The sequence below is a fragment of the Desmodus rotundus genome, chromosome 9, assembly GCF_022682495.2.
Source record: "Desmodus rotundus isolate HL8 chromosome 9, HLdesRot8A.1, whole genome shotgun sequence".
In the NCBI taxonomy this organism is placed as follows: domain Eukaryota; kingdom Metazoa; phylum Chordata; class Mammalia; order Chiroptera; family Phyllostomidae; genus Desmodus; species Desmodus rotundus.
Genome location: NC_071395.1, coordinates 80,758,980 through 80,784,273, shown reverse-complemented (window position 1 = coordinate 80,784,273; position 25,294 = coordinate 80,758,980). Strand labels below are relative to the sequence as shown.

General features: G+C 53.5%; 1 protein-coding gene across 1 annotated transcript in view; it reads right to left on the bottom strand.

Moving 5' to 3' along the window:
* The window catches only part of RAB11FIP4 (RAB11 family interacting protein 4), a 100,253-nt gene that overhangs the window by 56,741 nt on the left and 18,218 nt on the right, over nt 1-25,294 (bottom strand). The window contains exons 2-3 of the mRNA XM_053910791.1: nt 18,690-18,777; nt 17,154-17,242 (exon numbers count right to left, since the gene is read on the bottom strand). Coding sequence (XP_053766766.1) covers nt 17,154-17,242; nt 18,690-18,777 — 177 coding nt within the window. The remainder of the gene's footprint in view (nt 1-17,153; nt 17,243-18,689; nt 18,778-25,294) is intronic.

Below are 25,294 nucleotides of genomic sequence, written 5' to 3'. Positions count from 1 at the left end.
TGGTGGTCCTTCCTGTGTACTTTAGGGGCCAGCTGAGGGTCTGGGGGCGGGGGTAGAGACATGAACAGTTTGGAGGTGTTGTCTGAATCACAGGCCAGGCCCAGTCTCAGGCTTCTGTGTCGGGTGGGGCTTTTCTGTCTCATCTGTGTGCTGGCTCCTCTCTGACAAGTGGCCTTAAGGTGTTTCTCAGCCTGGTGGGGCTGTGGGGTTGGCGGGGGAGCTGCGGGGCATGGGGGGCAGTGGGTAAGGGTCCAGGGGCGGTGGGCGTCCATGGATGATGGGGTCCATGGGTGGGGGTCCATGGGCAGTGGGGGTGCGCGGGTGTTGGGAGGGGGCCGTGGGTGGAAGGGCTATGGGTGGGGAGCGGTGGGTGGCGGCGGCTCAGCACCTGGCGGAGCCAGGGTTTGCAGCAGTGTTGTTCTCTGCTAGCCCTGTGAAGTGATTACAGAAAAACAAACGTTTTGTTTCAGTGAAAAAAACGGTCCCAGAGAGAAAGGCACCTGCAACACGAGTCATGGAAGGTGAGAGAAACAAAGAGGTCCAAGAAATAACGGATCTTTGCCAGAGAATACGAGCAAACTAGTGACGTTGGCAGCGCCGCCGTTTCTAGCCCCGTCTCCAGCCCCATCTCCCTGTCAGTCTCCAGCTTGTCCTGGGGGACGCCCCGGGGCTGCTACTTCCCATCCCTGGACGGCCAGGAGCCTGAGCAGGGCTCCAGGGTCATGCCCGTTCCACAGGCAGGACACAGGGTTTGGGGAGGAGACACCACCTGCCAGAGTCTCACCAGGCAGGGGCAGAGTCGCGATTCAGGCCCAGGGCTAGGGCACTCTCCTGCGAAGCCACACCCCCTCCTCCCGTGGGGGGCAGACCAGGGCCCGAGTTAAGCCTCTTAAGTGCCCTCCCCCTTTTTGTAAACCACAGAGAGTCCGGGAGGCCAAGACACCAAACGCAAGTCTCTAATGTGCTTATTCCTCCACCAGACCCAAAGGCTGATTTTCCAGTGGGCCCCGAGCCCGCAGTAGCCAGCTAGCTCGTCCCTGCCACTCCTGGGCCCGCAAAGGTGGCAGGCTGACCCTCCCGCCCAGGGTTGCCTCCCTCTGAGAAGGGCACCTGGGAGGGCTGCATGGGACAGGAAGGTGGGAAAGAGCACTGTGGCCGCCACCAACTTCCCATCCACTGTACGTCCTCCTGCCCTGAGTCCGCTCTGCACCTGGCACCACACAGGCCCTGGGAACTCCAAGAGGGTGCAGCAGAGTGACAACAACGCCCCACACATACACACACACTCTGCTTAGAGAACAACAGAGAGGCCCATAGGAACACAAAGACACGCGCCCCACCCCCTCCCTGCCCCATCAGGCAGAAGTGTCCCGGCCCTGGGGGAGGGGTTGGTGTGGAAGGAGGAGGCTGCTTCTGGTCGGGGGAGAGGGCAGGGAAACGCTCTGGGGTGCAGTGGAGCGGCCCCCAAAATGACCAGCACTGCAGATGCAGCAGACGGGAATTCTAGGAGAGAACCTAAGCAAAGGCCGAGAGCTAGGAAGGGCAGGCCACGCTGGGGAGATCCTGGGCGAACCAATGAAGCATGGGGGAAGGTACAGAAGGTTCTGGGCAAAGTGACAAGGCGAATATCTAATAAGCGTCCACCAAGACCAAGTACGTGCCAGCCCCGGGGGGCAGAGAGGAATGAGGGGCGGCCTCTGGCCTCCTGAACTCAGCATCTAGTGCTAAAGAAAACTACAACCTGAGGGGTATTTTATCCTCATTTTGCAAATAAGGTCGTTGGCCCCAAAGAGGTTATGTGGTTTGCCCAAGACCACAGAACCGGGGCACCTCAGGGCAGGACCCCCGGCCCTCTGCACAGCTGGGGCTCTTGCTGACTGCTCTGGCCTCGGGCTGAGGCAGAAGGGCCACAGAGGAGGGGAGGAGGGGAGACACGGCTCACAGGAGGGCCTCCAGAGCCACCACCAGTGGCGGACTGGACAGGAAGTCAACACACAGGTGTTGCAAAAGTCGGACAACAGTGATAAGGGCTGGGACGGGACTGTCCTGCTTGGTCGCACAGGCCGTGCACCGCGCCTCTCCCACAGGTGCCATTCCGACGGACTCTGATGAGATAAGAAGGGCACCCCTGAAGCTGCGGAGCAGCATGGCCCCGGCTGGTCGATGAAGACACCGGCCTCACACGTGACAGTGTGTGCAGCCACAGCCTTTGGTCCTCGTGTAACAGCCGTTGACCAAACCCCACACTGTTATCACAGGGCCGCACTGCTTCCTCTGGGGCAGGAGGGGCAGCCAGGCCTCCACCTGTTTCACGCCGCGCCCCGGGCTGCCCCGAGAGCCGGTCAGGGCCGCGTGTCTGGAACAGAGGTGCTGGTGCACGCAGGGCTCCGCGAGCAAAGGGGCCGGCATGCCACCTCCACCTCCTGCCTGGGGTCCCAGAGGTGCACAGGCTCCCAGAAGTCCTGCAGCAGAGAAGCTGGCTCATCTGTCCTTGATGCATTTCCCAGACTCCCTTGCAGAGGACCCCCTGTCTGAGGAACACCTTTTAACCACCTGCACAGCCCTTCACGGGGGGCTCTGTGCCACCTGCCTCCCCTACCCGACCCAAAGGCTTTGGTTTTAGGTCCCTCTATGTCCAGGTGATGGCGATGGGGAACTCGAGAGTGGGAAATTTCAGTTTAATGGAAGAGTTAATAAGCCTAGTAGTTGAGGCCTGTGAAAAGCTATCATTTCAGGGACTGAAGGTACAGCCCACCGTGACTCCAGGGGACCACAGCGACTGACCTTTGTGCTCCAGAAGTGACCATGAGCAACCAAGGTGGCATCCGAGCCACTCCAGGGAGAGACGGCCCGGTTCCCAGGACACAGATAAAGGAAAGCACCCAGGACCCAGGACCCAGGACCCAGGACCCAGGACACACGATAAACAAAATCACCGGTCAGCAGATGAAAGGACGTCAGAGAAATCACGGATGGCAGCTGTTATCTGATTAACGCTTTCCTGAATTCCAAACCCCTCACCTACATTTTTTGCCTTGAATTCCGAACCCCTTACCTGTACTTTTCTTCTTAAAAAAGGGTGGGTTGAAAATGGAATGGAAGATGGTCTGTTAGGGTACAAACCCGCCATCTTCTCAGATCGCGAGCCATCTGAATAAAGCGCCCATAAAGATCCCATCCCCGTCTCTGCTTACTGGGTCTGGTAGGCGGCAGGCAGCACCAACAGCCGGCTCTTCTGGTTCCCGTGGCCTGTGTCCAGGGTTACAAGAGCTGGTAGGAATGGGCTGGGGGGCTTCCTGGTCCCAGTCCAGGACTCACTGGCTCCTGAAACACTTAGTTTCACTCCTTCGGGTAAAAGAGTGCCCTCCAGCGAGGCAGGTGCTCTGATGAGCTGTCTTTGAAGCAACGCAAACCCTCCGGGCGAGTGAGTCCTCTGGTCCTTTCTCCCAGGCTGCTGGGGAAAGGGAGTGAGGAGAGGCCTAGGCACCTGAGAAGCCTCGGGAAAAGTGGCCACAGAGCTGGCTGGCTGGGGTATCTGGCGTCAGGTGCAGATTAAAGTCCTGGCTCAGCACTCTGTAGTCCTGAGACCTCGGGCAGGCGAGTTAATTGCTGTCTGAGCCTCAGCCCCTCATCAGTAAAATGGGTCTAACTAATAGTGCCTCCCGGAGGGCTCATCTAAGTAGACGAGACAGGAGGGTGGGGAAATGATTACAGAGCTGACATTCCATTGACGCCACCCAGCCCCGTGTCTGGGTCCTGCTGAGACCTGGGTCCAACCGGAAGGCCTCCTTGGCCGAGACTGGAGGTATCGGCAGGCCAGAGGGAGACAGGGTGGAGAGAGACAAGGGACAGGCAAGGGGAGCGGGAGAGAGGGACAAAGACTGGGCAAGCAGGCCCAGAGATGGAGTCAGAGACAGAGACGAAGAGAGAGCAGGTCAGAAAGAGACACACGTACAGAGACACAGAGCAGAGACAGAGACAGAGAGAGGGTGCAGGCACAGAAACAGAGAAAGCGACAAGTGGAGAGAGAGGGTCCAAGCGGCAGGAAGCGTGTGGTCAGTCCCCTGGGTCACCTGCTGGAGGTCAGTCCCCGCAAACAGGCAGAAGGGTGCCCTCCCCTGCCCACTCCTCCAGCCTGTCCCAACCCGAAAAACAGACTGGGGTGGGGGCAGGACCCAGCAGTGCTCCCTGGAGTTGGACACCCTATCGGGTGGAGGGGGGTACTAGGGCCCCTCAGAGAAGGGGTGGTGGTGGGGCAGGCTGAGAGCTGGGGACCCTCCTAGGGAAGGGGGAGCTAGCAGCTCCTGAAGGAGGGGGTGAGGGTCACAGCCAGGAGCCAAGACCCCTCAGGGAGGGATAGGAGACCAGCCTGCTTATTCTTGGACCTCCCAGGGAGGCGAGCTCCTGACTCTAAGAAGGCCCTCAGTCAGCCAGTCAACAAACACTGAGGAGTATTCCCTCAGGCCCAGGGCTGGGCAGGGCAGAGAGACTGATGAGGCTGCTCCCTGCCCCGGGGGAGCAGAGAGGGCAAAGTCTAGACAAAGGGATATCTAGGAACCACTTCCCACCCTGCAGATTCCCACTCTTCCCGTGAACTGCTGGCCCCTACCATCTACCGGAACAAAACGCTCAGTCAGCACACTGACTAAGCTCCCCTTCTCCCCTGGGGTCCGTGAGCTTTGCCGGAGCCAGCAGGTAGCCCTTCTCAGCAGCCCTCTGAGCATGCACTGGCCCGGGGGAAAGCGGTCTCTGATTTCTTCTGGGGACTACACCGCCCTGTCGGCCCACTTCCCCACACTGGCTGGAGCCTGGTCTGGTCTGCCCCGTGAAGAAACCCCCTTTCGGCCAATCCTTGAGAAGCCTGAAGACCTTCCGCCGGAGCTTTCTCCTTCTGCAGGGTCCCCCTCCCACTCGGACAGTCCCTTCCCTTCCCTGGAATGATCCTCTCAACAGCCCCTCCTGACTATCCAGACTCGGTTTCGTTATTGTTGTTGACACCTGTGAAATTTTTGCAGTGAGACATTCACAGTTGAACTGATAAAATTAAAAAAAAAACCAAAACACTCATACCGAAAAAGGAGGCTAATAACTGAATCAAAAAGTTCTTGATTTCCCGCTGGCAGTAAGTTTTCTAGTTATCAAGACAAGAAAGGAGTGGTTATGCCACACTTCTTACCTGATGAGAAAAGGGTATAAATTCACCTAGAAAGACCTTTTATTTGGGTGCAAAAATCCTAAAAATAATGGAATGGATCAAAGTGTACAAGAACATGACAAATCCAATAAGATTTCAAGGAGCAATTTTAAGAAAGTTAAAATGTTCTGCCCTGGCCAGGTAGCTCAGTCAGTTAGAGCGCCGTCCCTATACGCCAAGGTTGTGGGTTCGATCCCTGGTCAGGGCACATACAGGAAGAACCCAATGAGTGCATAAATAAGTAGAGCAGGAAATCGATGTTTCTTTCTTTCTTTCTCCACACCCCCCACTGCAATAAAAGAAAGAAAGCTGAAATATTCCGTTTAGGGTTGCCTTACACTGAGGCAAGGAAATAAAAACAAAATGTACGTGCATGAAGACGGTTTGCGAGAAGGTAAAACGAAACAGCGCTTTCCGATGCGGAACTCGATACCAGGAGTGGAAAATCTGAAGGAGTGTGGTTAGTGTGTCCTCAGGACGACTTTCTCCCATGTCACATCGACCCGGGTTTCTGCCTGGAAGTCAGGACTGAGGTGCACCTGGCCGACGTGCTCCGGCCTGGGTGCCGGCCCTCCCACGCGTCTCAGGAGGCCTCTCAGCCTGGGTTAAAAATTCCCTGGAGGACAGCAAGAACGTTCCAAGTCACACAGCAGAGGAAGACAACCAGGCGGGGTGTGGTAAAGGTAAAGTCACAGCATCAGAGTTGAGAAGAGGCTCAGCTCCCAGCCCCTGTGGTCGGAAGAGCCCCCTCCCTACTCAGCTGGATACAGCAAGTGTGCACGAAGCAGGATGGGCAAGGCCCCGAGGCAGGGATTCCTTCGGTGCCCCTCCTGCCCACGCTGCCATGCTGGTAACCAGAGACTTGGGGAGAATGGACAGCTAGCCTGGGCCCCCCGCTCCCAGAGAGTTCCACCCCGAGGAGCAGAGGTTATGCTGTGTCTTCTGTTACTCTCAGCTATTTTTCTGGTCCTCAGCAGGAATGTAGCAACGATCAGTGGGGAAGGGGGCAGCTTTTTATCTCCAGTAAAACATTTGAGCATCCCCGGGGGCTCAGCAGGTATGGTGTGTCCTCAGTCCCTTCCTCCCTGGGAGGACAATTTGACACAGGGGTGGCCCAGGGGCTGAGTTCCCTGGCAGTGCAGGAGCAGCAGGTGGGTTAAGGGATGCAGGTGTGGAAGGAGGCCTGGGCCCCAGGCATCGCTTTTCAGCACCCTAGGCATTCATTCAGTCTACTTGATATGTCTCACAATCTATGCACTGTGATTTGAGAGATTCCAGCATTTTGTAGGCACTGTACTAGGTGCTTTCCATGCCTTCTCATTTTTCATTTTTACGATAACTCCGAGAGGAAGACCCCAGTTACAATATCCATTTAGCAAGGGAAGGAAGTGAGGCCTGGAGAGGTTAAGTAATTTGAAAGGTGGCCAAACTAGTAAGGGAAAGAGTTGGGATTCAAACCCAGGCCCCTCAGACCCCAAAGCTCCTGCCCTTCCCAGGCTTAAATTAACCCTTTGCCTCCAGGGCCAGGCAGGCACCTACTTCCTAAACCAAAGCTTGGAAGCCCCTCAGCCTCCAGGTTTGGGTGGCAAGGCCAGTTCCCAGCCAGGTCAGCTGTCCCATCCTGCACTGGGGGTGGGGCGCCGGCCTGACTTCAAAGGCAGACACAACATCCCCAAGGCGTCAGCCTTACCGAAAGGAGCAAGGAGCAAGCCCAGAGTTAAAACCGAGCACAGACAGAAGCAAGCGGTTGAGACAATTCCTGGTGGGGAATCTGGGCTGTCTGTCACTGTAGCAGAAATGTGGAGACAGAAACCTAGCAGGCCTCACCACATGGGGAGGTGACAGCCACTGCGAGAAACAACACTTGCTGGCAGAGGGTGCGGGGAGGGGGAGGAGGCCACAAAGGGAGCCTCGAGCTCTTTCCACGTCTTCTGGTGGCAGGTGGCATTTATGCACAAGGCTGGGGGCAGGGCCCACAGTCACTGAAAGCTCTGCTAGTGTGGCCCCTGGCCCATAGGGTCCCCGCTCCGCCCCCCGCGCCCGAGAGCCCGCAGGAAACGCAGAATCAGGCTGGCCCTAGACCTACTGAGGCAGAGTCTGCAGCTGGTAAGCTCCCAAGGGATTCATACACACTGCGAGCGTGAGAGCCCAGGTGCAGGGTCAGAGCCGCAGCCCCTTCTCTTCTCACTCCTTCCTACGCCCCCGGAATCACTGAGGCAGAGTGTGATTCTTACAGTCTTTTGGGGGAGCCCCCCCAACTGCCCCCAGGTAGGAGAAGACCTGCCCATTGCTCCCTGGCAGAGTTGGCCTTCCACAGCTGAGATTCAACCACCTGCTTGGGCAACTGGGTCCCGACGGTGTCTCCGTGCCAGGCACTGTGCTGGGTGTGGAGGGTACAGCGGTGAAAGAGGCAGGCAAAGCCCTTGGCCCACGGAGCTTACAGTCCCCTGCGGGGGCAGACAAGCCACACCTAGGTGGTTAAGGCTGTGCAGGCTCTGAAGGAAATGAGCAGGGTGGGTGTGACGACGGTGACGGGGTGGGGGGTGTACAGAGGGATGCCTTGAGATGGGTGGTCAGGAAAGGCTTCTCTGAGGAGGTGACATTTGTGTTGAAACTTGAAGGATGCAAGGGCAGGTGTGCAAAACTTTGAGAGGATGATGTAGCCACGGCTACGGAGCAAGCACTCACATGTCCTCGTGTGGTTCCCAAGTGCCAGGGTTGACCACACGTCACTCAGACACCCGCAGGGCCCACAGCACATTCTGGGAGCCAGCGAGGAGCGAGGCCTGCGGCCTCCTCCCCCTCCTGGGGACAGGTGCCCACGAGTGGGCTCGCTGCCCCACACAGGCAAGCCCCTCTGCCCCGTGGTGTTCCTGCATCTCCTTCACACCCTGGTGCTGGCTGCTCTGCAGCTGGGAAAACTGCCACCAGAGGCGGGGGCACCACGGGGAGAAATGGAGAAGCCAACACAGAACTCCCATCCTGGGTCTCTCCTCCCCACATCGTTTCAATTCGGATTTAAATTGTACCACCCCAAAGGGCTAGCCAATCCATGAGAGCAAATCCACACTGAGGGGCATTCTCTGGAACAACTGGCTTGAATTAATAAATAATATTCATGTTTTTAAGGGTGCAAAAAAAAGGCTGAGACACGACAAGTAAATGTCACGTGTGACCCTGGACTGCGTCCCAGATCAAAAAGAAAAGCTACAACAATAATGGGAAACTTACATACGGAGTTTACATTAGATAATATGCTGCGTCGAAGTTAAACTCCCACAAACGATAACGGTATTGTGGATACAGAGGAGGGCAGCCCTGCTCTTAGTTTTTTTTAAATTTCAGAATAGAGTGTCATAGTGTTTGCAGCTAACTTTCAAACGGGCCAGCAAAAAACAAGAAAGAAAGAAAGGAAGGAAGAAAGAGCAAAAGCAAGTAGATATGTATAAACACGCACATATGCAGAGAAGGCACATTAACAACATGCTAACGGCTGCTGGATCTAGGAGCCGCTAGGGAGCCAGATACATGGGATTCACTGTATTTCTCCTACAACTCTCCTGGAAGTTGAAATTAAAAAAAAGCTGGAGGAAAAGTAAATCTGCTAGGTCTTTGTTATCTCCTCTCCACTCCTGCACCTTCTGCGGTGGGCCCCGAGCTCTCAGCGGGGGCAGGTGAGGACCTCCCTAATCGTGAGGTTCCTGTTTGGGCTCCCGCCGCAGGGGGCACCCCCAGCCCTGCTAACCTGAGTCCCTGTGGGCCTGTTCAGGGCCTCTCTCCGGAACAGCAAAGCCATGACTCACTGGCTGCAGGAATGCTCCCTCCCCGTGCCTGAGCACCCAGGCGGCCAGGTTCTGTAGGGACGGACGCCTCAGGCCAGGCCCTGCAATCCCAAACCACACCCCCTAGAGGATGCTTTCTGGGGCCCTGTGAGCAGGGCGGCCAGCGTTTGTTGAGATGCGCCAGACACGGGCCGTCTCCTGCGTGTAAGAGCTCCCCGACCCGCACCTCTGCATTCCGCCCTCAGGAAAACAAGGGTCGATATGAACTGGCCAGACTCTGGAACATTGTGTGAGAGGCACAGCTTCACAGAACCACCCAAGGAGCTCTGAAAAATGCTGATACCTGGGCCCCACCTCTGGAGGATCTGGGTTAATTGGTCTGAGGGACAACCCGGATGCTTATAAGCTCCCAGGTGATTCTCATATGCAGCAGAGATCGCGAGCTCCTGGTTTCGATGCTGAGTTCTCAGCTCTGGTTGTGCATTAGAATGACTTGGGGAGTTTTTCAAAATAGATGAGTGGACCCCTCCCCAGACTGACTAAATTAGAGTCCCTGGGAGGCAGGCCCCAGGCACCAGTATGTTTTCAAAGCTCCCTGTATGATTCCCGTGTGCAGCCGGAGGTGAGAACCACTAGCGGAGGCTGTTGTTTCTGAGAACATCTGTCCTGATGTGATTGTGGGTGCGTGTCTTCCCACAGTTACCTGCGTCAGAATTTACTTAATTCTTTCCTGAGGCAGCCAGCAAGTGGGGACAGCTGCTGCAAGGGAGAACGGGAGAGATCGAAGTATGTGCAGCCAATGGAAGAAAGAACGCTGGAATAAGGTTCCAAAGCTAGACACAAAACTGGTTAACATCCTACAGGGTACTAAAAACCAAACCTTTCCCCTTCTGCTCCACTTTAAGAAGACGGGCTAGAAGTGGCCCCTCTCTAAAATCTGCTAAGTTCTAACTCCGGGAGGCTAAGTTCTACAGACGCGTGTGACCTTGAGCAAGAGGGGTGGGTCAGGCAGGAGGTGGAGCGGGAGGCTGTTGGGGAAGCTGGCATTCGTGGGCTGGCTCAGCCCGGCCTTCTGGGGCAGGGATGGGTAGATGGTTGGAGACGGGGTTCCGGCAGACCAGGGTTCAGCCACAAACAAAAGGGGATTGGACATCGGTTTCTGCTCTGGCTACCTTTACTTTAATCAGGGTTCCGTTACCTCCCAAAGATACACTGGAGGATGTTTTTATTCTTACAGAAATCCTGAGGCTTGGAGTAAAGAAATTATCTTTCTTTTCCAGGAGGGGGTTCTGGAACACAGAAAAAATATGGGACTAGATATAAGCTGAACGCATTAAATAAGGCCCCTCCCGGAGCTCTGAAACGCCCTCCGCCCGCCACGCCAGCCAGGCCCGCGGCTGCCGCCCACATCTCTCCAGCCCAGCTGAATTAGGGCCCTGCTCATCAGAAGAAGTATTTTTAGAATTTAAAAGTACCGTGTCACAAGTGGTTTTAGAAACGATTGCTTCCGGATTCACGAAATTAAGTGGGGGGAGGGGGTGAACTCAGACCCCCCCGGCCATAAGCGTCCCAGGCCCGTCCTAGAGAGAAGCACAGGGTAGATTTTTTAAAAACGTCTGGCAAGACTGGGGCTTGACAAAAGCTCCTTCGGAATATGAGCAGCAGAGCTGGTTCGGGCTCAGGCTGAAGTCCGGGTCCTGGCAAACCCCATCTGTTGTGCCATTCGAGGCCCTGGCGTCAGTGTAACCTTACAAAGAGCTTCTGGCTCCTGTGAGGTGAGGCCAGTGGGAGGGGGTTAGGGGGGTTGATGAGGGAAAACGGGAGCTGGATCCCTGCTTCACTCTACACATCAAGGTTCATTTCACGGATCAAAGCTTTAAACGTAAAAACTGAGTTGAAAAAATCACAAGGAAATAGAATAGTTTCACAGTGTTGGATGGGAAAGCCTTTCTTAAGCATCCAACCAAAGCCTGAAGACACGAAGTCAAAAATAAATGACAAACTGAAAAATTATGTGTAATGGATGTCAAAAAAGTTAGTATTTCTAGTTCCGATAAATCAAGGAAAATGAACACACCCATAAAAACCAGGATAAAGAACGCAGACAGGCAATTCATGAAGAAAGAATTCCTAATGACCAATAAATGCAATTTAAGAGTTAAATCACGTTGTAATTCCAAAGAGCAATTTTAATTTGGGCCTGTCAAATTAGAAAGATCTGAGAAATCAGTAACACCCCATATCAAAAGGGTACCCAGATTCTGACGAGATCCTGTCGGGACAGAAACAGAAAACTCTTCAGGATGGGAATTTGGCAGATGTGTTAGAAATTTTAAGATTTGCCTCTTTTGGATAAGACAGTTTCCATCTACCAGAATTTATCCGCAAAGTTGGAAAACTTGTCCTGTAAAGGGCAGATAGAAAATACCAAGAATCTTAGGCTTTGCTGGCCAGGAAGCCCTGTGGCGGCCGCTCAGCTCTGCCACCTGCAGGGTGGACACAGCCACAGACGACAGGGGAGCAAAGGGGCGTGGCTGTGCTCCAATAAAACTTTACTTACAAAAATGGGCTGCTAGATTTGGCCCATGAAATTATAATTCGCCAACCTCTGACTTATTCGAAAGCAATAATTGCTGCTGTGGGGAATGATTTAGCTACACGAATCATTTTTACGCTGTTTTGTAATAGCCAAAATTAGGTTAAAAAATAGATATGCCCAACAATGAGGCACTGGTAAATAAATTTGTCTGTTTCATGTGATGAAATATTACATGGCCATTTAAACTTATGCAGAAAAAATGATAGAGTTACTTTCTTAGGTAGATTAAGCGAGTTGGAAAATTGCACAGAAATGAACTACTAGAACTAATAAGGGGGTTGGTAAGGTTATCATGACAAGATCACCTCCAAAAATGAAAATTTGTCCTAGACACGCAGCCATAAGCAATTAGGAAATATCATGGCAAAAACATCCTGCACTTAACAGCAACAGAAACTCAAAAAAAGAGAGTCGCCCTACGAAGAATGTGAAGGACCTTTCTGATGCCCTGGCCAGGTGCCTCAGTGGGCTGGGGCGTCGTCCCACGTACCGGAGCCAATAAATGAATGCAGAAAGAGGTGGAACAACAAATAGATATATTTTTCTCTCTCTCTCTCTGTCTCAAATCAATAATAAAAAAATACTCTGTTAAAAATAAAGATACATGCAGAACCTGTTTGAGAAAATCACAAGACTTTTCCAAAGGGCATCAACGAAGGCCAGAGTAAATGGAGAGATACACTGTGTTCTTGGGTGAGAGAACTCAATATTATATTATATATAAAACCAAGGCCCTTCAACGGATGTACAAATTTCAAACAAAATCTCTAGCAGGATTTTCCGTTAAATTTGACCAAAAAAAGACTATTTGGGAAGAGAAAATATCTAAGAATAACAAAAAGGACATTTAAATCAAAAACGATGAGAAAAGCTTTCTCTATCAGTTACCAAACTAGAAAGCAAGAGTAACTGAAACCGTGGTTTGCGGTTAGAAGTAGGTAGACAAGTGGATCAATGTAACAGACCGGAGTCCAGAAAGAGACGCACGTTTCCAAGGAGAGTTAGCACAGGAATAAGGGGTACAATTCCAGGTGCGTGGGGAAAGAAGGGCTCCGCTACGGCGGGAACCTGGACGGCTGGCAACGCGTGGAACAGAATAATGCCAGCTCGCCACCAAACCAAAAAACACGCTCCGGGGGGATCAAAGAGCTCAGCACAAGCACTGTTTGTCTGAAAGTATTTGAAAAAACATATATGTAGGAGAATAAGTGTACAGCCTTGAGGTAGAGAAGGCCCAAGATAATACGTAAAGTGGAAATGGCATAAAAGGATTGATAATGATTACTTCAGAATTTTTCAATGCTGTGCAATAAAAGACACCAAAACCAAGATCAAAATATAAGCAAAATACATAAAGAATGACAGATACGTATATAGAGTTTCTTATAAACCAGTAAGAAAATGACAGCCTTGGGACCAGTGGCTCAGTTGGTTGGACCGTTGTCCCATACACCAAAAGGTTGCGGGTTCAATCCCCAGTCGGGGCACATACAGAAAGCAACTGATTGATGTTTCCCATATCATTGTTTCTCTCTCTCTCTCTCTCTCTCTCTATCTGTCTGTCTCTCTCTCCCCCTACCCCTTCTCTCTCTTCCTATCTCTCCAAAATCAATAAAAATATCCTTGGGTGAGGATTAAAAAACAAACAAAAATCACTTCATGGAAAATGGGCAAAGACTATGAATAGGTGATTCACAGAAGAACTTCAAAGGGCCAAGGACAGAGGAAACATCCACTTCACTAGTAACCAGCAGCACAAATGAAAGTGAGAATGATCTCCCGTCAGAATGGTGAGCAGAAGGGAGGAGGGAAGACGGGAGGGGAGACCTGCAGGTAGATGAAGAGCGTCCAGGGCTGGTGAAGGGGTGAGGAAATGGGCACTCTCATAACCTATCAGATGGTATAAACTGGTTCCATCTTTTTGGAAGAAAATGTTGGCCACATCTATTAAAATAATATTTTAAAAAACAAAATCCGCACACCCTTCGATACAAGCCCACGTCTCAATTTCCGCTGTGGAAGTGCTCCGTGGGGTGCGGGCAAGGGCGCTCACTCCGGGCGCCCTGCTGGCAGTGAGGAGGGAAGCTCAACTCCAGCCCTGCCCAGGGAACAGGGAGCCATCCTGGAGGGTGAGGCGAAGGCAGTGATAGGGGGCACAGGGCCGGCTGGAAGCTCAGGCTGCAGGGCAGGCTGGGGCAGAGGGAACCCGGGGAGGCTTCCCGGAGGGGGCTGCCTATGTAAATCTTAAATGACGGCCAGGAGTTAGCCCAAAATGAGTGGGTGGAGGACAACCCAGGAGAAAGACAACTTGTTCAAAGTCTCAGAGGCAAGAGAGAACACACCTTTTCGAAAAATGAGAAGCAGCCCTGGCCGGTGTGACTCGGTTGGTTGGGTGTCATCCTGTAAACCAAAAGGTCGCAGGTCTGATCCCCTGTGGGGCATCTGCCCAGGTGGCGGGTTCGTCCCAGGTCAGGGTGTGTACAGGAGGCAACCAACTGATGTTTCTCTCCCTCTCTTTCTCCCTCCCTTCTCCTCTCTCTAAAACCCATAAGCATGTCCTCAGGTGAGGATTAAACACACAAGCCAAACAAAACAAAGCGAAACAAGAAGCAGATGGGTGTTAACGATTCCGGGGGGCTGTGCTGTAAGAAATGGGCAGGGGCCGATGATGGAGTTTACCCCGTTGGTGATGAGGGGCCGCAGAACGGGGGTGGGAGGGTGGGGTGCAGGCTGACACTATCAGAGCCGCTCCTTCGGAAGATCCTGCGGTGGAACACTGGTCTGGGGGGAGAGAGGCTGGGGCAGCGACGAAGAGAGCCAGTAGGTGGCAGTGGGGAGAGAGGAGGGGTGAGTGGGGACCAGAGGCCTCGAGAGGCCAGCTGGATGTGGGGGACTCAGGATGACATTCTGGCTTGGGGGCTGGATGGATGGTGACACCATTTGCTGAGGTGGTGACTACACAGGAGGAGCAGGTGGCTTGACGCCCTGTTCATTTTATGGGGTTCCCTATTAATCACCCACACGGGAGAATGCCCAAGGGCTCAGGTCCTACCGTACCCGTGGGGTCAGGTTCCCTCTCGCTGCCCCCTTGCCTTTGAAGTCTGGGGTGGGCTGTCCACACCTGCCTGTGCCCTTGCCCCACAGACACCCCTACACCGCAGGGACTGGGGCTGTGCAAAAGCAAGGGCCAGCCTCAAGAGGGACTCAAGAGGGACTCCCAGGGCATTTCCTGAAACCTAAGCCTCAGGACACCCGCCCATGGACACCAGGGACACCCAGCATCCCCTCTGACCAAACCTAAATCCCCTGCATTGGAAAACCTGCCCAACCGTTGGATTTACCAAGCCCTTAGAGACGCTTGTAGTGCCAGGGTGCCAGGGGCTCTGAGGACACAGGCGGGACGGTGCCACACAGTAAGTTCCAGAACTGGTATGACACAGGTGCCACCCAATTAGATGGACTCGCATCAGCCAGCAGTCTGGACAGCAGACGGAGCGACCCTGCTATGTGGCCCAGTGGTGGGGTCACGGGGCCTGGGACAGGGGTGAGGGGGCGAGGTGCCCTTAGGATGCCTGGTTTGCAACTGTTTACCGCCGGCCAACACTAAAGCATTTCACTGTTTTAACTAGGACCCCCCTCCCATGGTGAGTGACATCAGAGACCCCCTGTCCCACCCTGAGGGCAGGAGGGGCTGGGGGGTACGCTGTTGTCCCACCACGTGTCATCCTTGCACAGTCCCCAAACAACTCAGCACACTTTCGTCCCCTAGTGGCACCTGGGAAGCCAAAGCAGTGATCTCAGCAGTCTTAAGCTGACCCCTAGGGGACAGCTGGGACACAGCAGGGCACAGCGGGGACTTAGGACCTGTCCCAGGCTGGCCTCCTTTGCTCCCTACACCTGTAGAACTGAGGTCTCGCCCCTCCTGGCCTTTAGACAAACGGAGCCCAGAGCCAAGCATTACAGGACTCTGAGGCAAGAAGGAGATTCATTCAAGTCACCAGGCCCGGGGCCTCTAGGCCTTCAGGGTCCATTGCCGCAGCACCCACTGGCCCAGCAGGCTGACCTTTGAGCTGTGCCTCCTCATTTCCCTGCCAGCACACGGGAGCCTCACGGTGAGGAACAGGGCCCAGGTCAACCACGCTGCCCTACCGGGTGCTCACAGACACAGCTGCCCCCTGTGGCTGGCGAGCAATCGCCATCTTACTGGGCTCTGGCCACCTGTAAGGGCCAGACCTACACAGAAGGCAGAAAAGGGTTCACCCAGGAGGGCCTTCTACCTAAAGAAACGAAAACGCACTTACATGCAAAGTGTCAATTCGGAGAGCTTCGGGGAGGCGGTGCCCGGGAGGAGGTGTGGGATCTCTGCCCCAACCTGCCCCACCCCTGCCCACACCTGGCCCCACGCAAATCCGCTCCTAGGTTCTGTCCTTTGTAATAAAGCCATAGTAACAACGAGGAAAAGAGAGAAGAAATAAAATGGAGTCACTATAGTCAAGCGGCTACATTACGAAAATCAAGTGGACTAAGACACGAGGAAACGATTCTATTCCTGTCTGAACCGGCCTGGGAATGTCAACCTGCATCAATGCCTGGAGACGCCTCAGACCTCCCAGATCACCCTCTGAGGACGCCCCGCAGGACTAAGGAGAGAATGTTCAGTATCCAGACCGCCTGACATCCCTCATCTAGACCCCCGGTCACGCGGAGCATTGCCATCTCAGACCAAGCCAGAGGCCGAGAATGCAGGACTAATTCTTTTCAAGAATGCAATTTTTGCTATAAGAACTCTCAGCCTCCCCGCCCCCCCCCCCCCACTTCTTTGGAACACTTCTGGGTATTGCCTGGTAGTATTTCTAAAGACCCTTGAAAACATCTTTACAATTTATTTCTAGCCAAACCCTCCTGACTCTTTCAGAGCTCATTTGACGGTGAATACCACGTTCTCCTGAGATCTGTGAGTGGTTCTAGTGAGCTCCAGGAGGGCCACGGGAACCCTGCCTCTGTAGTCAGCCAGCAGAGGTGCAGGTAGGCGGGGACCCCATTTGTGGCTGCCCCAAGGGGGGCAGTTTTGTGGCACTGAGTTCTTGCCCCTGGGTCCACACTAACTCTAGGTAGTTAGCATTAGCATCAAATTGAATTGCTGGACACCCAGTGGTGTCAGAGAATTAACTGGTGGTGATTGTTTGGGGGGGGGGGGACAACCATATAGGGACCTGTTGGATCAGGGGGTTATGGCACAGGAGAAAAGAAAAAATTGTCTTGCCTGCCTGCTGTTAACCGCGAGCCTGTCGCTTCCCTCCCTGGGCTGTTTCTGCTCGGTGTCACAGAGGGACAGCAAGGCGCTCCGTGTGGACCCCCAGCCCCTGCATTCTCTGCTGTGGCTTCCCAACGGGCTTCGCTGCTCCGGCTCCAGAACTATTTCTCAACTTTGAAGCCAAAGGGTCCTCCAAGGAGGCCCTGGGGCCCCCAGACACCAAAAAGGCAAAACCAAGGCAAGAAGACCAAGAGGGGCGAGGCGGCCTGCATGAGGCGCCGCCAGCCCTCCTGTGCAAGGCGGGGCCTGAGGCCCCGCTCTTACCTGCTCCGCACAGTCTGGGATCTCCTGGGCGCAGGGCAGCGTCCCTATACTCTCCATGGACAGCACGTCCTTCAGCAGCTCCTCACACCCTGCACACAGACAGACAGACAGACAGTGGAGGGTCAGAGCCTCCTCCTGGCATGGCAGCTTTGCTTCAGGGCTGCAGGGAGGCAGACAGCTTGAATTTCCAGGAGACCAGATGACCACTCAAAGACAGAGGTGGACACCCAGGCTGGAGAAGACAGTCCAGGGCTCTGTGGAGGGAGCTGAGCTAGGTCCTTACCCTCTGATGTGCTTCCACTGGGACTAGCCCCACCAGGGAGAACACAGAGAGGAGACTCCCACATGCAGAGGGCAAGCTGGGAGCAATGGGAATCAAGGAGGCCTTCCTGGAGGAAGCGGTGTCGGTCAATACCCCCTGCCTGGCTCACAGGGCTTCCAAACACACACATTACCCTGAAGCTAAGGCCCTCTGCAGCCCTGCAAACTCCAGACATCTCAGAGACAGTCACCCTCAGGATGGCTCTACCTCCACTGACTCAGTTACACTGGAGACCTCCCTGCTCAGTCCGTGAGAAAATGTCCCCAGATCATATCGGACAAAGGAGGTCCCACCTGCAAAGTGCCTAGCATGGACGCAGGAAAGGCGCAGTCAGCGGTGGGCCCACAGGGTCAAACAGCACCTCTCAGAGCCCTTTCCTGGGAGCCTGCTGTACACAGTCCCCTCCACATCCCTGCTCACTTCCCTTTGCCTCTCACTTCTAGGGCAGACCGCCTGCTTCCTTCCACACTCCCAGAACTCGGGGTTACCCCACGCAGAGGGGTTCACCCTGCTGTGATCCTCACAAACGAGGCTTCCTTCCTGAGTAACAGGAAAGGGAACTGTTCCCTTCACGGCCAGGGGGCGGCCTCCGCAAGTCCACCTGCTGGCCACGTCAGCTACTTTCTCTTGGCAGCAGCGAGTTGTAACAGTTGTCACATTCTGAGACCCTATTTCTGGGGTCTTTCACAACTGGCCTTTGGTTTGGGGCAAAAAGAGAGGGATATTATGTTGCCCTGTTAAAGGGAAGGGGCAGGAAAAAATGGGGGTTTAGGGAAAGTGGAAACAAATGAAGGAAACTTAGGAGGGATGAAGGGAGATGGGGTGACCACCTCCATCCAGCTTTGCCCAGAAGTCCCATGTGCTGGGGAACTCCTCAGGAGTTTGGTCACCCAGAAGGAGAAAAGAAGAAAAAGAGGGGGGTCCCTCCCCTGAGGGGGACTGACAATGGGAAGGGCAGAAATGACTGGTCGGCCGGTCCAGGCATGTCTGGCTCCAGGTGTGGGTCTCCGCAGCACAGGTTCAGAGACACCCGCAGCCCCTCCATGGTTAGGGGCCCAAGACCCCTCCCCTTGGCCATCATGGGGAGCCAGGGGAAGAACTCACTTCTGGAACCATCCTGGGCTCCTGGGACCCCTGTTGGGAGGAATCTGAGTTTAAACCAGCTGGACAGGGTTCTGAGAGCCCCTAGGACCCTCTCCCCCAGGACACGTCACCTTTCATGGCGAACACTCCCCGGCAAAAGTCCTTGAAGTTGATTCTGCCCAGGTCATTGGGATCCAGGTATTTCACAAATTTTTCCACCTGTGGGAAGAAAGAAATGACAGGTGTGAGCCACCCCCAGAGGCCCCAGAGGGTTCATGGAACAGGGGCGGGGCTGGCAGGCTGGCCAGGAGGCTGGGATGAAGGGAGAGCACGTGGGCCAAGGGGCCAAGGGGCTGCCGGGGGTCCCCTCCCAGCCCTCTCCCCACCGAAACCTGGGGTCCACGCCAGCCCCAGAGAGCGCCACTTTGGAATGACACAGAGCACGAGTGAGGGAAAGCAACACCAAGAGGCAGCCTCAGCACTGGGTTTGTTGGGTTGTTGGGGGAGGCGGGAGGGGCGGTTTGTCTAAAAGTCTCTCCCACAAACACTGGCACACGGAAAGCAGACGCTCTGACTTTTCAACTTCATGGTTTCTTTCGTACAAAAACAATATAAACTCACTGCAGACACCCTAGAAAAGAGAAGAAATCAAAACCCTGCCATCTCCCACTTATCTGTTCAACACACAGTTTTAACCACTTAAAAATTTTTTTGTAGCTCTGAGAAACGCTTGGCCAAATTTCCCTTTGTCTACAAGCTAGACGTGATCACGTGAGCATCACTGGGCCTGCTCCCGCGCACCACACCCAGCACCCCCCCTCCAGGGCCGTGTCCCAAGGCTGCCCCCTTCCCACATCACCCCAGGGACCCCACCTGGCCCCAGCTATCTCCATCTCCCTCCCTGACTAAGCAAATCTCCTAATCCGTCTACCCCTCCCACGGTCAGCCCCTCCAAGGGCATTCGCCACTCCAGCTGGGTCCTGTCACCCACCGAAAATCTTCTAGTGACTGTCCACTCCACTTAGGATAAAACCCAACTTTGTAACATGGCCCACAAGGCCCTGTCCAATCTGGCCTCTCCAGCCCTAGCTCCTCCCACTCTTTCTGTCACTCCCTGCATTCCAGCCACACTGGCTTCCAGTCAACTCCACAAGCAAACCAAACTCTTTTCTGCCTCAAGACCTTTGCACAAGCTGTTCTATGTATTTCAAATGCTTATCCTCCCCATTGATCATCTGACAACATCTATTCATCCTTCAGTCTCCATTTGTACCTCTGCTAAATGTGCATCAGCCCTGGCTGGTGTGGCTCAGTGGATTGAGTGCTGGCCTGCGAACCAAAGGGTCACTGGTTCGATTCTCAGTCAGGAAACATGCCTGGGTTGCAGGCCAGGTCCCCAGTGTGGGGTGTGTGAGAGGCAACCACACGTTGATGTTTCTCTCACTTTCTTTCTCCTTCCTTTCCCTTCTGTCTTAAAAATAAATAAAATCTTAAAAAAAAATAAATGTTTTTCCCCCAAACAATCCTTCCTGACCACTTCCACCTAGTTAGGCCCATCCTGCTATTATCCAAACATGTACTGGGTTTGGATCCAAAAAGTTCCTATGGTTTTCTCCATAAAATAAAGGAAACATTTTTAATTTTCACCAATAACTGTATTGATTTGGATATTTTGAGTATGCCAGCTATCCCCTGCTATTGGATTCTACTGGGTAGAGGCCAGGGGTGCTGCTAAACATCTTCCAATGCATAAGTCCGGCCCCACAGCAAAGAATTATTTGGCCAAAATGTCAACGGTACAAAGAAACTTTGCAAACCACTTCTGAGGCATTCAATCAATCACAGCACCTTCTCCATACACGGCACAAATCCTTTTTTGTGTTTCAGTTGTGTTTTTACCTTTCTTGAAATGATACACCAAAAATGTTGTGTATCTTCCTCCATCTTCAATATGAAAATGGCCGCACAAAAATTCACCAATTTTCATAGTTTTTTAAAAATGCACGCCGATAGGACAGCTGTCACAATACAATCTAACAAAATTGTTTCGAATGAAGTTAAAGACAACTAAACACTATTAGAGCCATCATACAGAAAAAACTAAACAAACTTTTTGGCCAACCCAATAGTACCCTATACTTTCCCTTGAAATCACATGTTGCAATGTGTAATTATATGTTTACATGATAATTTATTAATTTATATATTTCCCTCTACAAAATAAGTTCCTTGAGGGCAAGGATCACATGTGTTTTATTTTATTTTTTAAGATTTTATTATTCATTTTTAGAAAGAGGGGAAGAGAGGGAGAAAGAGAGAAAGAGAAACATCAATGTGTGGTTGCCTCTCACGTGCCTCCCACGGGAGACCTGACCTGAAACCCAGGCATGTGCCCTGACTGGGAATCCAACCTGTGACCCTTTGGTTCGAAGGCTGGCGCTCAATCCACTGAGCCACACCAGCGAGGGCTAGAAGCCCACTTCTAAATCAACCTGTAACTTAGTGGCAGCCCCTCCACAGCACACACAAAAGCATTCATTCATGCATTCATTCACTCATTCATTCAACAAGCAACGACTGGGCACCTCCTACATGCCAGCCACTATGAGGGGGCTGCGGGCTAATCACGCACGTGGCCACATGGACACATACACAGTCATGCGCGCGCACACACACACACTTGTTGTCAGGCACTGTCCCTCCTCCCACCACAGCCACCACCAGTACCCAGAGCACAGCCAGGCCGCCTGCGCTTTCTCCCAGGAAGCAGGTGACGGAAAAGCACTTTGAGAAGTGCAGTGCACAGCTCGGAGGAAAGGGACTCCTGTCACTGCTGTTCTTGTTAGCACTGCTGTGGCAGACACCCTCCGGCCTGCACCCCACCACATGCTCTGCGGGCATTCATCCATTCGGAAGGACCCAGTTTCCTGCGTGCGCACGGCCTCAGCAGGGGTCTGAAGCCCAGGTCACTGCCGGCGGCCTGGCACCATGGGGATGTGCCCAGTGGGGGTTGGAAGATGATCAGTGAGCAAAGAGAGACCTTACACACACATCTTTCCTCCCTCCCTGAGCTGGGTGGCTCAACGCTTGTACCTCTGTGCCCGCTGACCCTGCTTGTGCACTTGAGTGTGAGTGTGGGGGGAGTCGTGACCCCCTGAACCTGGGCCCTGGCAGGCCCTCAGGGAAGGCCAGAGGAACTCCTGTGAAGGAGAAGGTGGCTTCTCCCAGCCCCTGCCCTGCCCCACTGAGCCTCCCTAGCATCGCAGCTGCACCCCGCCCCCCAGCCAAGACAGCCTCTGACTCTGCCAGGCAATGACGTGGCTTCTGAGAATAGCGATGGCCAGGTGCCACCTGCAGGGCTGGGGGAGCCCACTCCCACCCCAGCTATGTCCCGCTTCCTCTCCTCCTGTCCTCCTGGCACCAGCGTGAAAGGGAGGCTATAAATGCAGGGATGAGCTGGGCACCCGGGACCCCCAAGCCACATGGCGCTCATCCCTACAGTCCTCTCCAAGGTCGAAGGCTACACGTGAGCATTCTCTGATGCAAGTCAAGTGCTATTCAAGCTGAGCTGACGGGGAGCCCCGACCTCACATCCACCTGAGAGGCAGCAGGCTGTGGATTAGGGTCTGAAATCCGCAGAGTCAGCTACTCGCTGGGGCTGGAGACACTGGTAGGGCCAGGCTGTCTGTCCCCACTAGCCAGCCTGAGGCGCGGGGTGTTTGGTGACAGCAGATACATGGGGTCCTGAGCGCCCCTGCCAGCCCCCGAACCACCCTGAGCTGCGGCTCAAGTGACTCCCACGGGGCGCCTCAGAGAGTGGTGGTGCGCACGCGTCAACCGCTGCACGGCCCTTTAGAAAACAGGCAGGATCGCCGCAAAATTATAACAATAAATGCCAACTATATCAACACATACCATAACTGTAATCACGATGATTTTTTAAATAAACAGCGTGGCTTATCCAGGGAAGAACTACCATTCCTTGCTGGGGTCTCGGAGGGCTTGGCGCAGGCCACCAGACTCTGGCCGTAGTTCGTCTCACCTGAGCCTCCCAGCAACCTCACGAGTAGCAGCTACTATGGGAGTCCCCATTTCACAGGTGAGGAGACTGAGGCTCAGGAGGATAGTCATTTGGGGAGTCGGCGCAGTGGTAACTCCTCCTCCTCCCCGCACTCCAGCCCTCCCGCAGAGGCAGGCTCTCCCCCGACTGCGCGTCGGTCCCAGTCCTGTGCCCTGGCTATGGAAGGAGCTTCGCCCCTGTGGCTGGAACCCCTCGCCCTGATCACCAAGAGCCTCAACCTCCCTGGACACGAGATGACCTTTTGCCAGGGCACCCAGCCCCTCATTTTATGGACAGGGAGTCCAAGTCCCAGGAGGGGGGGGCTTGCTCAAGGTCGCAGGCGAGCTCAATAAATGACCACCCGCACGCGGTCTTCGGGTGAACAGGGCCACAGGCGCTGGGGGCCTACCTGGCACTGCGCCTGACCGATAGGCCGCCCCCCACCCCCCACCCCGGGCTGCACTCTGCCCACAGGCCGGGAGCCACGCGCACGCGGGGCCCTGCGGGGACCGCGGGAGCAGCTGCTGTCGCTGAGGCTCACACAGCTGGGCCACGGGGCAGGCTGCCAGGGAAACTGGTTGTTTCCCTGGCAGTAAAACATTGATCTTTCCTTTTTTGGGTCACCTAATTACCAGGCTTCCCCGTCTATTTCTGTTGCCTTTCTCTTCAGGCAGATTCTTTCCTCCCTCATTCCCCCGGGGCACATCTCTTCCAGCTCCGGCCAGACGGTGTTCCTCACTCCATTGCTGCTGCTCTGTCTTGACCACCAGCCAGACCCAGCCACCCACGCCTCCCTAATTTTGAGATCTACAAGCCAGATGGATCAGACAAGCCATTTGCCTCCCTGAGGTCTCAGCTGCCTCATCCGAACAAGGGCGATAAGCTGGCTCCGTCTGTAGGGGAAGTGCTTGATAAATGTCAGCCATTACAATATTATTAACCAAGCAAGTGCTTTGTACCTCTTCCTGTGTGCAGGGCCTGTTCTGAGTACTCTATACTTATGAATTCATGGAATCCTCCCCACCACCTCAGAAGAAGGTACTATTTTTATGCCCACTGTACAGGCAAGGAAACTGAGTCTCAGAAAAGCTAAGTTCTTCAGGGTTGAAGTCCCACAGCTAGGAAGGGGCAGAGTTGGGGTCGAATGCAGGCAGCCTGGCTCCAGAATTCACGCTCTTTACCAACAATTATTGTTACTTCTACTGATATCATTACAATCACAAGTCTGGGCCTGCTCTGACCAGAAAAAGAATTCATGTGTATTCTGCTCTCTTTCACCTAGAAAACCTAGCATGGTTTTCTACAGACAACCTTTGCTTAATCATTTCAATACAGAGAGCCCTCACTAAACGTCATTAATAGGTTCTGCGATTTTAAGTGAAATGATGTAAACGAAACCACAGGCTGATTGACACAAACAAGAGTTGAGTTCCTATGGCATCTCGATGTTATAACAAAATGACATTCAATGAAACTACATTATTCGAGTGAGGATCTACTATATTGGAAGGAAAAAGTATAATTTCAAATGTGTTGTTCAAGTAGAGGTCTCCCATTAGCATCCCAAAGGTGGCGTGTAGACAGCTGAACTTTCTAAACTAGATGCCAAGATTGAAAACCGAGGCTCTGGCTCAGGCTGAGGTGGGGTCAGCATTCCACACGTGCCTCTTCCACCAATTATACCGTATGTTTCGGACCATAAGACGCACCTAGGTTTTAGAGGAGGAAAAAAGGAAAAAAAAATTTGAAGCAAAAAATGTGGTAAAATATTTAGTAACATCTTTTAAAGCAGAAATCCTGTAGCGAGCCAGGTAAGCTACATTCGGACTATAAGACATACCCCCCTTTTCCTCCCAAATTCGGGAGGGAAAAGTGCATCTTATAGTCTGAAAAATACGGTAAGTAAAAAGTGTGGACAGAATATAGAGCAACTATACAGGACCTGGAAAGTAAATAGGAGCAGAAAAATTGGGAGGTAATGAAAACTTAAATAAAAATTTTTAAAAATTTTAAAAATCTCGACATAAGAGGGGTATAGGGGCAATAAGTATTCTGATTTATTTTTTCCTCACGTATTTCCCACCCTAGGCTCAGGTAGCCCAAATCCCACAGCTACATGAGAGGAGTAAATAGAAAACGTTCCAAAGGAAACTCTATTTTTGATATGAGGCCAGGGGAGGGGGCCCTTTTGGGGCAGAGAGACTGGAAGAAATGCAGTTTTTGTTTCATTTTCATGGTCTCCCCGCCCTGCCCCAAACCAAGGCAAGCCCCCGTCCGGAAGCTGGGTGGCTGCAGCAGCCACAGCAGCCAGGCAGGCACCTGAAACTCTGAGAGAGGAAACTCTCTCTGTAGAAAGAGAAGTAGGAAAAGTGGTCCCTGAGGACAAAGCGTGTGGAAAAGCTCCTGAACTACACCATGTATTTCTCTCTGTTTCCTCTTACTACTCCATCCTGCAGGTAAGCCAGTCATGGGAAGTGTGAAACAGGATGGGGAGGACCAAACCTCAGATTTCTAACCACAGGACCAGGAACAGTGGCCCCTGGGGCTGGAGGGGGGCGGCAGGGGAGGAGTCACGGAGAAGGGTGAGCTCAAGAGCAGGATCCCACACAGTTGTGTTTGAAGTCCTGGGCTCCCTCCTCAGCTGCACACACATGGAGGCAACCCCAACAGAACACC